An 18,525-nucleotide genomic window follows, 5' to 3' on the forward strand; every position below is an offset into this window, starting at 1 on the left:
TTGCCTGGGAAATCCCATGGACAGAGGAGCCTGGCAGCTATAGTCAAAAGAGGCATGTCCAACAACAAGACAACCTCCTTCAATAACCATGAGTTTGATTTCTATGTCTGTTTCTGTGGTAAACATCAGAAATTTTTTAATTAAAGAAAGTAGACTAGGGAAAACCTAGACTTCTTCAGCTGCCCAACTCCCTTGATTTTGACTTATTTTTTAAACTTTGTATAGACACAAGATTTGTTGGAAATTAAGTACAGCACTCTGTAAGTAGAAGCTGGGTGAATTTACAGTTAAGGCAAATCAGCCATTCCATTTTTATCTGACCGTTTGTGCCATCATAGGCCTGAGAGCCAGAGGACAAAGGACCAATCTGGGCAATGCTGAGAGAGGGTACAGGGGTGATGGGGCACCTGACCAGGAACACGGCACCCGGCTCCTCCTCCGTCCCCTCTTTAACCCCAGGAATCCCTAAGGAGGTGACATTTAGAGCCTGAGATTTTTTTTAAAACCTGGTTTCCTTGGTCACAGCTACCACATTGCTCGAATGACTGTGCTCCCTGCAGCCTCTCCAAACTCCAGGGCCTTTGCAGTTCTGTTCACTGATGGGCATCAATTGTGCTCAAATGCCGAAGCCACTTGGTGCCACCTGAGGATGTTTCTCCCACGCATTCACTGATTAACTTGGGCCACTTAATAGAGACTGACAGAAGAACACTTGCCCCTGGGCCACATGGATCACAGCCACACGCCATCAGCCTAATGTGGTCCCAGAAGTTATGAACATTTTTTTTCAATATTTATTTACTGTTTGGCCCTGCCAGGTCTTAGTTGTATATCAAACCTGGGCCCCCCTGCATTGGGAGCATGGAGTCTTAGCCACAGAACCACGAGGGAAGTCCCTTGGATGCTTTCAAAAAGCCCTCAAAAGTGGAAATCGGACTGTCTGGCCCTGACTTTCTGTTTAGAATGATGTCGGTAATGACACTCACAGTCACGGATGCTTCGGAGCAGATCCCAGGCCTGTCTATGCCCCACGCTTTATAACCACGTGGTCCGTGGACATGACCTGTGGCCTGGGAGTGAGGCTCTGTGCAGGGAAGGGGCCGGCTCCAGGGGGAGACTCTCCCTCCAGCTCAGCACTCTCCAGGCTCAAAGGGAGGAGCTGGGGACTGCCGAGTCCTGGCTAGAGGTCAAAGCAGGAGGGATGAAAATGTGGGTTCCCAGAGGAGCTGCGTGTAGGCATGAGAGCACACGTCCCCTCACAGCCTGCCAGCATCCCCCGTAAACCCGCAGCACACCGTCCTACCTGCCTACCCCCCGCCCCAGCCCCCTGTGCTGACCCCGTCTTCCCTCAGCTGCTCCTCTACCGACCAGCCCAGTTGGGGCTGCAGTGAGGACTGAGGGGGATGTGGTGTGGGTCCCCTCCACTCCAGGAGGGCCAAGGGGACCGAACACAGATGACAGGAAGCAGAGCTGCCAGTCAGAAGCCAGGCACAGCCCTACAACTGCTGTCGCCCACCCATCCCCGCTTACCCCCGCCAAAAAAGATGCCTTGAAAGCACTTTTCTAATCCGGAGGGAGAAACGGAACACTTTCAGCCCTGAGGGAGCACTCATAGCTGTCTCAACCTTGTCCCCAGCACCCGACCGTGGAGGAACTTAGCGGCCCCCACTAAACAAGTCAGAGACTGCAATGCCTGTGTCCCCTCTGGGAAAGCCAGAGCAGGGACACGTTCTTCTCCGTCAAGCAACAATTTTCAAAAAGAAAGGGTCATAGCACCCGAATTCACATGCAAACTGGGCTGTTATGGTACATGGTTGGGATTTCACGGCATTCTCCTTCTAATATTCCAAGGGGTTGGGGTTTCCAAACTGAGTCTGGGGATCAGATTGTCATTTTTAGAATTTAATTCTGTAAATCAAGGACTGGAAAAGAAAAGCAAACTTTGGTCTCCTTCTTGTACTTCAGGCCATTCACATACACATGAATGCAACCAGAAAACTGACCTCCGTAGGGGGGCATTCTCCTCAATGTCCTCCAGGGTCTCCAAGGATGATCGCTGGGAGATGAGGCGACGTCTGCAGAGAGAGGGGAAAAAAATCTAGGTGTTAAAACTGCATCATGAAATGGATCAGGAATTTCCATAAAGCTAAAACTGTTCTAAAAAATAAAGTCCGTTTAAAAAAAATCAGATGAAAGGTGTCTTTAAGAGGCTGTCATATTCCCAGACTGTACCCTGAATGCCAAGCCCATCTTGACTTGCTGAATCCTAACATTCTCCCTGGGAAGCAACGAGATGTGATGGAGACATTTTATGCTGCCAAATAACAAAACCAGACAGGTGCCTCTTACTGCATGTAAGTTTGGTACTGTGTGTAAATGTGTGTGCTCAGTCGCTAAGTCGTGTCCCACTCTTTTGAAACACCATGGACTGTAGCCCACCAGGCTCTTCTGTCCATGGGATTCTCTAGGCAAGAATACTAGAATGGGTTGCCATTTCCTCCTCCAGGGGATCTTCCTGACCCAGGGACCAAAGTCACATCTCCGGCATTGGCAGGCAGATTCTTTACCACTGAGCCACCTGGGAAGCCCATTGGTACTGTGTGCACTTTTCCGAAAGCATATGTTTTTACTATTAAAATACTGTTAACTATTGAAATATCAGTGGTCTGAACCAGCTTTAGCTGATAAATATTAAATTTTAAAACCATACTAAATAAAATATCAAAATTATTAGGAGGCAATAAATAAAACTTATGGTCTCCGGGACTTCCCTGGTGGTCGAGTAGGTAAGACTCCATGCTGCCAATGCAGGGGACTCAGGTTCCATCCCTGTTTGGAAAGCTAAAGTCCCACATGCCTTGTGGCACAGCCCAAAGATGCAAAACAAAAACAAACAAAACTTATGGTCTCTGGATGGCCATGATTTCAAAAGCAACTAGAAACACAGATGACATCATTCCCCGGGAGAATTTCTCAGCGACCATTAAGAATATATATCAGGACATAACTAGGAAAAACACAAATGCTTTCCAGATGCTAAAGAACTGAAAACCACCTGCCCAAACCTCCTTGATCTTCTTTTGTCCAACTGAAATAAGAATGGGTCTGAGATAACTCAGAATATCTGACACAGGGACCAGGTTGGGTGATGGTTGGCAATTTCACAGTAAATCCATTTGAACAAAGACCATCACTTCACAGTACAATAGGTGATTTGGCTGATGGTGGGGGGTGGTGGTGATCAGAAAAAAATATGATTCAGTCTTTACCTTGGAAAGAACTGAAATTAGAAGGATAAGTCTATTTTATATTCACTTGACAACATTTAGGTTAAGAACATGCAATTATAACCAAGGTCTAATTTGTCATAAAGAAAAAGAATGAAATGTTTTTTGCTTTGTTCTGTGTGTATTGTTTCTGACCAACCATGTGGTTACCTTTTTGTTTCACATTTTATTTTTAATAAGAAAGGTCATTTTTGCAAACCATTTGAGGGCTTCATCGATTTTCTCAGAGCCTGTCTTCATCTTTTTAAAAAATGTTTATTTATTTGGCTATGTCAGGTCTTAGTTGCAGCATATGGGATCTCTGATCTTTAAGGTGGCATTCAGGATCAGTTCCCTGACCAGGGATTGAACCTGGGCCCCCTGCATTGGGAGTGTGTCGTCTTAGCCACTGGACCACCAGGCAAGTCCCATCTTCATATTTTGACATCAAGTCCTTTCTAAAACACTCAGCATGTTCTCCCTGCTTTTCTCTCCAGTGACCCTTGTCTGTTCACGTGTGAGAACCGGAAGCACTCCGACATCACCTTCAGTGTCTTCATGACATGCTGACCTTTTGTAAGATATGCAGTTTTATTCCACAGTTAACTTACACTGAATTTCCATTTCTCTAATGTTGCCAGATTTCCAACAGTCAGCTAGACTGGAGGCAATGGCCTTGGGGAGACACTGGTCTTAACTGAGGGGTGGGGAACTGATTTTATAGGTGGGGATTTGAAAGGAACCTAATTCTTGAGCAAGCAGGACCTCTCTATGCAGCCCCATGAGTCCGGTGACTTGGCTCACCAGGACCCCTGTGACCCTGTGGTTGAAGGAAGGGTCCACTTCATCTACCGAGGTGCAGTTTCTCCGGGTGCCAGGTCTGGCTGGAATGCAGTTGCAGGCTGGGATGGGGGCCTAGTTAGTCCCACTCCCATCCACCAGAGCTCTCAGAGATAGGCATCACCCAAGGGACGGTGTGATGCTACAAGGAGCATGTGTGCTGGGGCAGACAGACTCAGATTTCAATCCTGGAGTCTGGAAGCTTTGGGACCTTTGAAAACTCCTTAATCCTTGAGCCTCAGTCTCCTCATCTATGAAATGGGAAGATGAGAAAAACTAAGAGAGAGACATAAAGTCCTTGGTACAGAACAGTTCATGACTAGGAGTTCCTGGGCTTTCATTATCACTCCAGTTCCTGCCACTGGGGCTGCACCCTGACCCACCACCCTCCCCGCTCAGTTGATGGGGTCAGCTTGGCTCTCTTAGCTCTGGCAGCTCCTCCAACCCCAGCCAGTGTCTAGGTTGTCTCTCCAAACACCCTGTGCCTGAGTCAACCGGTGACACGTGCTCCCTCCACTCCTCCCCCGCTTCTAAGCAGAACTAACCTGGTGTCACATGTGCTGATGCACCGGCCACCTATAAAACGTGTGCTGCTTCTCACTTCATACCAACATCTCAAATGGGCATGTGATTAAAACGATAATTTACTGTCTACTTCTGGATAATGTTCTGAGTTTTTAAATCAAAAGTGAAATATTATTTTAGGTATGCACCTCCAAACTGTCATTAGACAACCTATTCACAGGCAGAAATAAGTGTATGAGTTTCCGACCCTGAAAATCCCAACAAATTTTGTCAAACTCTAAGCTTTCCTTTCTAGAATAGCATCATCAGGTGACAGGTAAACAGATACTTGATGTTTGGCTCAACCTGCAACCGGGGTGACTACAGTGACTGTACAGCTTCAAGCTCTCCCTTCCTTCAATCATCCTGACAGAGGTCAACCAGGAAGCCCTGCAGTCAGCCCTGGGCAGCAAAGATACAACCAAGGTTGCAGCAAAGGCCAGGCAAGTGCATTCTGCCAACCCTCCTGACCACACCAACAGCGAGCCTGGCCTGTTGGGACCGCAAAGCTGGCCCCGGCTTGACTCCCGTCTTCAAGGGCTCATATTCAAGGGTGAATCTGTGGAACCATCAGGAGGGAATTCCATTAACAATCCCTTGAGCTCCTCTGGCATTTGGGGCTGCCCCTCCTCCCGCCTCAAAAACGGTGAGGCCAGTCCTCCAGTTACAAACACCAAGTGAACCCACAGTGGATACATGAAGCCCTGTAGGGTACCCTGAGGCTCATAGGCTCCTGTCCAGCATTCAGACCTGGAGGTTCACCCTGGAAAACTAAGTCCATTCCCACAAGCACACAATCTGACAATTTCCTAATCTAAAAGGCACACCCAGCATGCTGTTTGAAAAATCATCAAATTAGGATACATCTTTCTACGTATTTATAAGGATTTGTTTTCTAAAAGCTATTAAATCAGATATTCTCTTCATGAGTTGAACAGCTATAAATTCTTTCTCTCTCTTACACACACAGAGGCACTCTTAAGGTCTGGGTTCCTTAAAGGGAAAAAAATCCAAAACTCAAATGTCCAACTGTTCCTTTAAATTCAGCAAACGTGTCTCCTGTCCTCATGAACAGAACCAAGCTATATACTCTTTGAGATGCACATATAGAGCTTGGAAAGAACCACCATGGATCCTTATAAAGAAACTATCATATGCATGTACACACTGCTATATTTAAAATGGATAACCAACAAGGATCCACGAAATAGCACAGGGAACTCGGCTCAGTGTTACGTGGCAGCCTGGATGGGAGGGGAGTCTGGGGGAGAATGGATATGTGTATATGTATGGCTGAGACCCACACATATGTATATATGTATGGCCGGTGGATATGCTGTTATCACAGCGTTAATCAGCTATACTCCAATATAAAATAAATAGTTAAAAAACCTAAAGAAAGAAACTGTCATATGGCACCAGGAAAACAAAGATTTGATCCCTGCCCTTCCTGCCACAAAGGGCCTGCCCTGTGGTGATCACTCATCTCTGCCCCCTACCACCCGGCTGCATCCTTCCAGGCTGTGTAAGAACCTCTTCCCTTGCCTTCTATCCTCAGAAAGCCCCAAATGGAAGGGAAGGCTAAGAATAGGTGGCCAGCCTTCACCAGGCACTTTTCACACTGCAGTCTGCCTCATAAACCAAGTCCATGACGGTGCAGACTCCTAACCACTGGGAACAGTTAACAAGCAGAGGTCTTTGCATATTTTAATGACTGATGAGGAATACTTAGCCTTAGACCAAAACAGCATGCCCCCTTATTAACCAAGCAGACATTCAATAACAGCCCAAGCATTCTGCGTCGACATCACTACATGGATGGCTGAGTCCTCAGAATTCAGGGTCCCCTGTGTTGTCTGACAACTATTATCTGGGTCCTTCCACACTGACCACCAACACTTTTGAGGCCGATGTGGTTCACATTCAACACTCATAGGTGAGTCAGCCTCCCTAAAGCCCCCAGGCTCATTTTAGAATATTATCCTTCGAAGGCTGAACTCTGCCGGGGCCAGGAAATGCCAATACATGATGCGTTTGTCTATCTAGATATACCGACGTGGACCAAATAATTCACTTCTCGTTAGGGCTAATGGTTGACGGTGGTGCAAGTCACCTAGGACCCAGGGCTGGTCACAGTGGGAGTCCTGGCAGTGGAGCCTCATCAAAGTGGACACTGGACTCACTGATGTCCCTGCTGACCAGTGAGGCCAGGGCAGGGTCATCCTGGGTTCCTCTGGCTCAGAGTAATTCCCTTATGGGGTGACCTGGGGCATCACTTCATGGCAAATAGATGGGGAAACAGTGGAAACAGTGTCAGACTTTATTTTTTTGGGCTCCAAAATCATTGCAGATGCTGACTGCAGCCATGAAATTAAAAGATGCTTACTCCTTGGAAGGAAAGTTATGACCAACCTTGATAGCATATTAAAAAGCAGAGACATTACTTTGCCAACAAAGGTCCGTCTAGTCAAGGCTATGGTTTTTCCAGTGGTTATGTATGGATGTGAGAGTTGGACTGTGAAGAAAGCTGATCACCGAAGAATTGATGCTTTTGAACTGTGGTGTTGGAGAAGACTCTTGAGAGTCCCTTGGACTGCAAGGAGATCCAACCAGTCCATTCTAAAGGAGATCAGTCCTGGGTGTTCATTGGAAGGACGGATGTTAAAGCTGAAACTTCAATACTTTGGCTACCTCATGCGAAGAGTTGACTCATTGGAAAAGACTCTGATGCTGGGAGGGATTGGGGGCAGGAAGAGAAGGGGACGACAGAGAATGAGATGGCTGGATGGCATCACTGACTCAATGGACGTGAGTCTGAGTGAACTCCGGGAGTTGGTGTTGGACAGGGAGGCCTGGCGTGCTATGATTCATGGCGTCTCAGAGTTGGACACAACTGAGCGACTAAACTGAACTGGGGCAGCAGCTCGGTCCCAAATCCAGTGTCAGGTAGTGGGCACCACTGGGGACAGCTCTGGCCCCTGATTTAGGACCAACAGGGGATAAGGAAGGTGATCCCTAGTCTGACAAGTAAGTCGGGTTGGATCAATGCTCTCCACTCTGGCTGCACCCAGGGAATGCTCACCATCTCTGGGAGAAAAACTCAAGCTTTGAGAATAAGAAGGGACCCTGACCACATGGGCCAACACATCGCTATCCTGTGTGGCTCTGGTTCTCCCCATGTAAGGAACCCCCTTCCCGGCTATAAGACAGGCCGCTGGACGGCACAAATCTGAGGGCCATGAGGGCCCCACGGATCGCGCAGCTACACAGGAGATGTGCCAGCTGAGGTCAGAATTACTTCAAATCCATCTAGACAGTTATCATGATAAAAAAAAAAACCCAAACAAACAAAACTTCCAACCACAGAAAGAACTTTTTCCTCTAGTCACCAGATACCCATACACTTGTAATTTATTTGCTTTGTTATTTGTGTCCTTCTCATACTGACCACCTCCTTCCCATTGGAATAAAAGTGACCACTGCAGGGGATTTCACCCACTCCAGTGTTCCTGCCTGGAGAATCCCAGGGACAGGGGAGCCTGGTGGGCTGCTGTCTATGGGGTCGCACAGAGTCGGACACAACTGAAGCGACTTAGCAGCAGCAGCAGCAGCCAAGGGAGTTCCCCAGTGGTCTAGTGGTTAGGACTCCATGTTCCCACTGCAGGGGGGCCAGGGTTTGCTTGCTGGTCAGGGAATTGTGATCCTGCATATAGCACAGTGTGACCAAAAAAGAAAAATTAAAAACCGAAACAAGTACGGAGAAAATAACATGGAAACATATACATTACCATATGTAAAATAGATAGCCAATAGGAATTTGCTATATGACTCAGGGAACTCAAACTGGGGCTCTGACAACTTAGAGGGGTGGTAGGTGGGAGGGAGGTTCCAGAGGGAGGGGACATGTGTATACCTATGGCTGATTCATGTTGATATATGGCAGAAACCAACACAATATTGTAAAGCATTTATCCTTCAGTGAAAAATAAATAAACTTAATTATAAAAAACAAACAAATAAAAAAAATGGCCCCTCCCGCCAGTGAGCTGCTCAAGGAAGCATTCGCTCCCCTCACCTGTGTAGGCTCAGGGGTGGAGCATACTTAGCCAACAGCAGGGACTTGATCAAGGCCAGCTGAATAAACTCGTGGAGTGTGGACTCAGCAGGTGGGTGTTTGGGGAATCTTCCCAGACAGTGTTTTCCTAGCCTTCCACTCACAGCTTCTCTATACACAGTTATTACTGGGTTTTCTCTGTTCAGTCCACCAGATCCCAGTCTGATTACCAGAGCCCAGAAATCATCCTCAGAAAGCATCCTATAGCCTCACTACAGCAAGAAGCAGTAGACAGCAGAAGACCCTCCCCCTGCAGGAGGTGGGGGGTGGGTAGGGGAGATGGGGAGAAGGGTCAGTGCCCCTAGCACAGCCCAGCAGTGTGCAGGTAGAAGGCCTGATCTGTTTAAAATGGATTTCTTCTGAGTTTATTAAACATTCATTTCCCACTTGCTTTTTGACTATAAGAGTAATATGTTTCATTGTTAAAAAAAATTCAAAGATGTGTGAAGTAGAAACTGAGGAAATGACCTGCAAACCCCAGGGTCCAGAGAGCACTCTCTAAGAGTCTGGTGTGTGTCTTTTCAGACTTGCTCCTAGTTTCACATACACTTGTAAACATAAATACACACACACACAGCCTCCTCTGTCCATGGGATTCTCTAGGCAAGAATACTGGAGTGGGTTGCCGTGTTCTCCTCCAGGGGATCTTCCCGACCCATGGATGGAACCCACGTCTCTTACGTCTACCTGCATTGGCAGGTGGGTTCTTTACCACTAGAGCCACTTGGGAAGCCCTTTCAGACATAAACTTTTATTTATCTGGCTGCTTCAGATCTGAGCTGCAGCAATGGCTTCTCTAGCTTTCGTGCACAGGCTTCTCTCTAGCTGTGGCACACACGCTCAGTAGTTACAACATGTGAGATCAGTTGTCCCAAGGCACGTGCGATCTTAGTTCCCTGATCAGGGATTGAATCCAAGTCCTCTACATTAGAAGGCGGATTCTTAACCACTGGACCACAAGAGAAGTCCCAGAGGTGGACTTTTTAGCAGGTGGAGAATCCCTTTGCAAAATGTCATAAGATTCCATCCCTTGGTCAACATATCTCACCTACAAGAGAGGGCTTACTACTTCATTAAGCCATAAAGAGAAGAACCCCTATGAATCCAAGAATCCTACTTTCATTGATACAGCTTTTGTGAAAATGCTGGCTTTCAAATACCAGGCTCTCAAGGCCAAGTGCTAACATTTCACTGCTCTTTCCTTCATTCCCTTGCACGGCTTCTGATTGTTGGGGTCACAGCACCAGGAGTTCGAGCTCCAGACTCAGCATCTAAATTGGGATGATTTCGGTCGTGATTTGGCAAATTTTAAAGCCAAGATCCCAGATGCTCCTGTAGCAGAAATTGTCAGATTGTGCTCCTTGAAGAAGCAAACTGTTTTGCACCAGTACATATGTGTTCACAGATGAAGGAAGAGAAGTCAGCTGCCACTTCTCAACAGAAGCTAGAGAGTCTTAGAGCAAAACCGCCCTGGCTTCAGCCTGAAGACGGGTTTGTTAGACGCATGCTCAGCTCTGCTTTCCACGGATCTAAAACAATCTGTCTCACAGCAAAGGTGCTGATGGAACTGACTGAGGCCCTAGCTTGCTCATGTGGCAACAGCTGCTTGTCAGACTGTGGAAGAAACTCCAGAGGAGAGCTGGGGACTCTGACATCACAGTCTGGCTGGGCCAGACCACTAGGCTGGGGTGACTGCAGAACCCCCGGCCTGGACCAGTCAGGCCCTGCAGGGGTATTAGGCATGGCTGGTTTGCTTGAGCAGGGAAAAAAACCTCTCCCCTGTGGCAGCATAATGCATGTATAGCCAGATCCACCCTCAGAATACTGATGGACACAGTTCACACCTCCAGAGGATCATGGGAGGTTTCCTTGCAAAGGAAGGAAATAGATCATCTTTAATAAAAGAAGAGCTGTGTGGATCCAGAAACAGACCAAAAAAAAAAGGCTAGGAAACTGATTTTGAATCTGACTACATTTTAAGAGTCTCTAGTTGAGCTGGGCAAAGAATCACATTGAAATCAATATGCTGAGATGCCAATCAGCTTGTTCAATTAAGATCTGTTTCTATGTTTCAAAAATTCAGCCATTTATTTCCTATTTTTGCAAACATTTATTTATTAATGGAATATCAAATAGCAAGCAGCAAGCTGGATGCTGAGAGACAGCAGTGTATAAGTACTGTCCCCTTCTTCATGGAGTTTACATTTACGATCAGGAAGACAGACAAGAAACAAGTGAAATAACTCTAGTTGTGAAAGAGATTAACACAAAGGGGGAAGAAAACAAATGACCTAATAATACTGTGGGGCTACTAGCAAGATGGACTTCCCAGGTGGCTCAGAGGTAAAGAATCCGCCCACCAAAGAAGCAGCTGCAGCAGACACAGGTTCAGTCCCTGGGTGGGAAAGATCTCCTGGAGTAGGAAATGGCAATCCACTCCAGTATTCTTGCCTGGAGAATCCAATGGACAGAGGAGCCTGGTGGGCTACAGTCCATGGGGTTGCAAAGAGTCGGACGTGACTGAGCAACTGAGCATGCACACACTCTCAGGATACATTTGTCATCTGTAAACGTTTTTAGTTCTTGTTGCCACATTTTTATACTCCTGTCAACAAAGCAACTCCAAGCGTTTACAGGGAATACGGAGGAACTCAGCTTGTCCGAGTCTACTTTTGTTTCAAGGTTCTCATCAGACTCACCAAAACCTGGAAAACCAAGGTGTGAGGTCATCTTAGCATGAAGGGCTATGCACAGACAGACTTGTGGGCAGGGTTTAATAACTGGCCAGGTATTTACACCTCAGATTCCCAGTCCACCCTACCCACTGGACCCTGCTGATCTTACAAAATCCCCTTTCCATCATGTCATTCCCTAATTTGAAGATCTACAATGATTCCCTCTGGGAACAAGTTCGAACTCCTCTTAAAAAGGGACTAAGACCTCTGACTAGAGGTCAGAGGACAGAGCAGACACAGCTCAATAGGTCATCCTGAAAGCAGGTCTCCTGGGGGCATTCCTGGGGTCCTGGGGAATTGGGGTGGGGGGCTCGGCCAGGGCCACGAGCTGACAGTGCCATATTCCATATTCTAATTCCTCCTCTGCCCCATCCTGGAGGGAAGGGCCTGGCAATGCAGCTGGAGGGAGCAAGTTGGCCAAATGTACAGAACAGGAACCAAGAGCAGGTGTTTCTGTTTTTGTTTTAAAATCAGGACCCAGAATGGTTTTGGGCTTTGTGTGACTGATGAGATAAACAACAGTGCCCTTCAAAAGAACATACCAGATACCCATGAGGGTGAACAGGGGGGCTCAAGCCAGGACAGGGTGAGGATGGAAAGGAGACATGAGCAATAAAAAGACCACTCAAAATAAAAAAAAAATCAGCTTCATACGAAAAAGGAAAGAGGCCTGTCTATTGAAAAGAACTAGTTCAAGGAGTCTGAGGCCAACTCACGTTTGTTCTGGGTAGGAACCAGAATCTAAAGAATCAAATCCAGGTATTTCTGTGAAAAGGGTCCCCTGAGCCAGGTGCGGAGCGTGTGGGAGGCAGGGGAGGGCGCTAGTGAGCTCAGACAAGAGCCAAGATTTAACTGGAAGAGGACCTCCTGGAGAAGGAGCAGCCGGTCTAGCACAGGAGGTTCAAGGGTAAACTCAGAAAGGATGGACACACATGCCTCATGGGAGCTGCATAGGACAGAACACCAGGTTTTGCAAGACATAGAAGCATTCCCTGAAGCAACGTCAGGGAAGAAGCCCAACAGAAGCCAGGAGCCAGACAGATCACAATCGGATGGTGGTTCCAGGAGGAGCTGGTGAGACCCCAAAAGTCAAGTGAACATGCAGTTGGGTGGGCTGGGAGCTGCATTGCAGGGTGATGAAACAGACATGTGCACCCAGAAGCGTGCGTGCACTTGTGTGTGCATTTACACCGTTGTTGTTGTTCAGCTGCTAAGTCCTGTCCGACTCTTTGTGACTCCATGGACTGCAGCACGCCAGGCTTCCCTGTCCTTCACTATCTCCTGCAGCTTGCTCAAACTCATGTCCATTGAGTCGGTGAAGCCATCCAACCATCTCATGCTTTGTTGCCCTCTTCTCCTTTTGCCTTCGATTGTCAAATGTTTATATGGTGTTTCCTTCTAGAGCAGAGCAACAAAGCAGGGGCAGGAACACCTGTAGGACAGGTGGGGAGTGAGGTGGAGGCAGTAGATTGGAGATGCTCCCTTAGACTGAGGCTGATTGTAACCTGACCTGAGCCTTCCGAAGGCCCGCAGGCACCCGAGTGGCGTCAGATGGACCCTTGGCCTTCCCTCCCCTCCAGCCTCTTCAGGAAGTGTGTCATCCTGGATCCTCTGTTTGGTAGTACTCAGCACGGGGTCTTCTCTTAAACAGCTCACCCTGACAATAGCCCCAGCATCAGTTACCTCACCTTTCTTTCCCAGTCCTAACTGTTGCTTTGCAAGGATGCCTTTACACGCTAAAAACCTTCTGGGACTTCCCTGACGGTCCAGTGGTTAAGACTCTGAACTTACAACACAGGAGGCAGACGTTCTATCCCTGGTTAGGCAACTAGGATCCTGCATGCTGTGCAGCCAAAACAACAAATAAATAAGGCCTTCTAAGCCGTTAGAAGACGGAACGGGGGCCCTCTATGCCCAGCGCTGTGGGGTCTGCAGCACAGAGACTGGAGACAGACAGGAGGAAGTCGAGCCCTACCCCGGGAGGTGAAGTCCACTCCCTGACTCTCTGTTTGAAGAGCTGAGATGGCAGTGGAAGCTGATTTAATTAGAACCAGCAGAGACAGGCGGGGCGGGTGACTTCCATGCTGGTATTTCACAGAACCTTTCGAGGCCGCCTTCCAGCATAATCGTTCCCCTGAGTTTCTCCTTTGGTTTCCAGCTTGACCTTTCTCTGCTCCTAAGGGCCTTCAGTAGAAATGGATTCTGACAGCTCGGAAACAGCAGGCAATTATTTATAGCAAATTTGGGATGGATGGGGTTTCATCAATCTTTATTTTCTGGTTTTCCCGATTAACCACGGCCTGCACTCAGTCACAGCGTACAGAAACGAAGACAGATGCGCCCTTGTCTTTCCAGCTTCAAGCATCAGCCTCCTCTTGCCCACGGAGGGACTCAAATGATCTCATTTGTCTCTGGAGCCTTTAAAAAAAATCCCTTGTTTCTCCTTGGCTGCCGAGGTTTAGTCTCTTTATTGAAAACTGATGGGGACTGGGAACGACGGAATCGCTGGGCTCATAAGGGGCTTATGGGGTGAGGATGTGCCATGGCGACCAAACCTTAATTCAAAAGAAAACTCAGAATCTGTTTCACCTGCTCTTCGTCCAAATCCTACCATCCTCCTAGGGCACAGTGCAGTGCTGCCTGCTCTGCCAAGCTGTCTCTGACATTTTCTGAGCTCTTACCACATTTCTGAGTTCTTACAACCACACTACATGGATATATTGATATCCAGATACGTGTAGAATGATTGATTTTACTATTACGCCCTGTATCTCCATGATGCATGCAAGCTTATTTGTTCAGTCCTGTTTGATTCTTTGCGACCCCATGGATGTAGCCCTCCAGGCTCCTCTGTCCTTGGGATTTTCCAGGCAAGAATACTGGAGTGGGTTGCCGTTTCCTTCTCCAGGGGATCTTCCCAACATAGGGATCAAACCTGCGTTTCCTGTGTCTCCTTTATTGCAGGTGGATTCTTTACCTGCTGAGCTATCAGGGAAGTCCCCGTATCTCCAATCTCACTGGAAATACCGGGAAAAGATAATAATGTCTTCCCTTCTCTATTTTTTATTTTTCTGGCTGCACTGGGTCTTTGCTGTGGCGTATGGGCTGTTCATTGCAGTGTGCAGACTTTACCCAGTTGCAGCCTGTGGGCTGTTGTTCTATAGCATGTGGAATCTTAGTTCCCCAAGTAGGGACTGAACCTGTGTTCTCTGCATTGGAAGGACCACTGGAACCATGAGGGAAGATCCTGTCTTCCCTTCTTTGAAACCTCCTTATGACTAGCACAAAGCTTTGTCATAACAGCTGTCTGAAGCTACATCAGGCTCATAAGAAGCAAGGATAGATCTTAACTGCTCCAAGGAGTCAGATGAACACTGCTCAGGGGGACTCTTCTGCGTCCTCTCAAAAAACCAGCAGAGGCCCAAACCATATCACGAATGAGGTCCAAATGAAAGCTGGGACTGCAGAGATCATCGGGGGTCAAACTTCTTCTGAGAGGCAGAACTTTTTTTTCAAACTAAATGTTAAATCAAGTCCCAATATATAAAACAGATTAGAGTAATGATAAGTTTTACAAGTAATGTTTTTACATTCAAATGTATAGCTCCATCACTGTTAGAGCAGTGAAGCTATTCTGATGCACAAGCAAATCTGAAACGAGGAGTTACGGATGATATTTCTAACCTGAGGTCAATGTCAGTGTCTAGTTTATGTTTTTTTAATCTTGGTTGTACAGTATGAGATAATCCCAGTTGATACACATAAGTAGGTACCTATGGTAACCATTTTCAAACATCTCAAGACTCACTTCAATTAAATAGATGTGGCCAGTTAAACTTAGTTGCATAAAATCAACTTACTCTGGCAGCATAATTAAAGCAAAACTAATGTACAGGTGGTCACCAGCATGATAGGATTTGCTATAGAAAGCTACTGATTTTGTATTTTTCAGCAGTTTTTAAAAACACATTATATATATATATGTATACATTATAAGTGTATAACATACCTCAAAATGTTAAACACAGAATTACCCCATGTAAGTGGCAATTCCATTTCTAGACATAATCCAAGAGACATGAAAGTTATATTCATACAAAAAGTTGTATGTGAATGTTCACAGCAGCATTATTTATAACAGCCAAGAGGTGAAAACAACCTAAATTCCATCCGACTGATGAATGGATGCTTCTGCTGCTGCTAAGTCACCTCAGTCGTGTCCGACTCTGTGCGACCCCACAGACGGCAGCCCACCAGGCTCCCCCATCCCTGGGATTCTCCAGGCAAGAACACTGGAGTGGGTTGCCATTTCCTTCTCCAATGTGTGAAAGTGAAGTCGCTCAGTCATGTCTGACTCTTAGCGACCCCATGAACTGCAGCCCACCAGGCTCCTCTGTCCATGGGATTCTCCAGGCAAGAGTACTGGAGTGGGGTGCCATTGCCTTCTCCAGATGAATGGATGAATAAAATGCAATATTCTTCAGCCATAGAAAGGAATGAAGTATTGATAGAGGCTACAAAACGAATGGACCTTGAAAACACTATGCAAAGTGAAAGGAGACCACTGCAAAAGACCACACAGTGTATGATTCCAATTAAACAAACTCCATAAAGGCAGAAAGTGGATGAGGGGTTGTCTAGGGTGGGGTGTGGGAAGCAGAAGGCATGGAAAATGACTGCTGATGGCTACAGGGCTTCTTTTTAGGGTGATGAAAATGCTCTAATTAGAGCATGGTTGCACAAGTCTGTGAATATATGAAAACCCAAGAATTGTTTGTTGTTCAGTCACTAAGTTGTGTTCGACTCTTTGGGACCCTGTGGACTAGAATCCTCTAGGCCCCGGTCCTTCACTGTCTCTTAGAGTTTGCTCAAATTCATGTCCATCGAGTCAGTGATGCTGTCCAATCATCTCCTCTCCCACCCCCTTCTTGTGCCCTTAATCTTTCCCAGCACAGGTTTTTTTTCCAATGAGTTGGCTCATCCTGTTTTCTAGAAAGGACAGAGCCTCGGGGCAACTTCCAAGAAGCATGACAAAACACCCTCCAAGGTGCTCCTGTCAGCGTCTGGGGAAGTAGTTTAATTTTTTAACAGCTTATTTGGAACCCTTTGAAAATACATTATTAGCACATCGGTCTCACTGTCTACCTAATTAGCAACTGCAGTTCTAATTACCAGGCTGTTCAGGAAAGGTTTCCAAAGTGAACGTGCAGTCGGAGAGCTGTGCCGAAAACCACATGGACATTAAGTGTCCTGTGGATCCAACTGCTTATTAGATGCTCTGGCAAAAGTCCAATCCAGAGGTCTGAGCAGCTCTTTATGCCAGCACTTTGGTGTGATACTCCATGGTTATTATGGGAACTAATCTATTTTTATTAAACATTTGTATCGAGGGCTTCCCAGGTGGCGCAGTGGTAAAGAACCCACCTGCCAATGTAGGAGACGCAAGAGATGCGGCTCGATCCATGGGTTGGGAAGATCCCCTGGAGTAGGAAATGGCAACCCACTTCGGTATTCTTGCCTGGGAAACTCCATGGACAGAAGGGCCTGGTGGGCTACAGCCCACGGGGTCACAAGAGTCCGACAGGACTGAGCACATGCACACACATACACACACACATAGTTGAGTTATTATATTAGTTTCAGGTGTGAAAGTGAAGTCGCTCAGTAGTGTCCGACCCTTTGCAACCCCATGGACTGTAGCCTACCATGCTCCTCCATCCACGGGATTTTTCAGGCAAGAGTACTGGAGTGGGTTGCCATTTCCTACAACATAGTAATCTAACACTTTTATAGGTTATACTCCATTTAAAGTTATTATTAAAATATTGGCTATATTCCCTGTGATGTACAATATGTCCTTGTAACTTATTTATTTTATCCACAGAAGTTTGTGTCTTTTAATTCACCTACCCTTACCATGCCTCTCCTCTCTTCCCTCTCCCCACTGGCAACCACTTGTTCGCCCTCTATACCTGTGAGTCTGTTTTGTTATAATTCGTTTATTTTTTTTGACTCACATATATGTGATCACATATAGTATTTGTCTTTCTCTGACTTATTTCACTAAGCACAACACCCTCCAGGTCCATCCATGTTGCTGCAAATGGCAAAATTTCATTCTTCCTTATGGCTGAATAGTAGTCCATTGTGTCCATGTGTGTGATATATCACAAATAATATATTCTTAACAACCTCCAAGGTGAGGGATATATCATTTTCAGCTAATGTTTCCAGAAAGCAATGGGCTAAAATAAATCCAACCGCTTGCCATTTTATCTTCCTAAGGATGTTCGCTGGTGTTGTTTAGGACAGGATCCTTATACAGGATCTCGGGATCTCTTAGGGGGTCTGCCTGCACACCTTTAAAATCAGATGTAAGGCGCATACACACATGTGTGTGTCCATACTCTCTCTCTTCTAAAAGAGAATCTATGAGATCCCAAGAAAAGATTAGAACCCACTGTTATCAGGCAAAGAATGATGCCAGCAGGGGTGACAGGGCAGAGTCCCAGATCCAGTTCTGTCCCTATTATGTAACTTGAAGCAAGATCTCACTGTCACCATTATCAATGTCATCAGTACATACACACAAATATTCAGTCCTAGGTGGTGGAGATACAGAGAAAAGCAAAGAAATGTAAGACCTGGTTCCTGTTCTGGGTGGCTCATGACTATTATGGAGACAGGGCAAACACAGCTCTGAAGCTTGGAGAATTTGATCAAGTACTCACGAGCCAGAGCATGAAATGCAGGTGAGCCCTGAGCCATGCCCACTTGGCAGGGAGGCAAGGTGGACGGGCCTGTGAGAGACCAGAGTTCCACTGAGGATGCATGTAGAGGGTGACTCTCTGCAGAGCCTTTGGCGCTGCTAGATGAGGGAGGTGTGGAGCCCAGGTGGCTAGGGTTTTACTAGGTGGCAGGAATCTTGGAAAAAGCTGAGGGATGATGGTCAAAGCAGAGATGAGGGTAGACTGTGAAAGCTGGGTAGGCTCTAAAGATCTCAGGA

At 46.7% G+C, this 18,525-nt stretch overlaps 1 protein-coding gene across 2 annotated transcripts in view; it reads right to left on the bottom strand.

The window, feature by feature from the left end:
- Positions 1-18,525, bottom strand: part of CABLES1 (Cdk5 and Abl enzyme substrate 1) — a 102,794-nt gene that overhangs the window by 50,881 nt on the left and 33,388 nt on the right. For both annotated transcript variants that reach the window (XM_088833492.1, XM_055417101.2), the window contains exon 2: positions 2,004-2,075. In XM_088833492.1, the coding sequence (XP_088689618.1) occupies positions 2,004-2,075 (72 nt within the window). The remainder of the gene's footprint in view (positions 1-2,003; positions 2,076-18,525) is intronic.

This window comes from Moschus berezovskii, chromosome 28 (genome assembly GCF_049115385.1).
Source record: "Moschus berezovskii isolate FMDL1 chromosome 28, NW_MosBer_1.0, whole genome shotgun sequence".
NCBI classification, from domain to species: Eukaryota; Metazoa; Chordata; class Mammalia; order Artiodactyla; family Moschidae; genus Moschus; species Moschus berezovskii.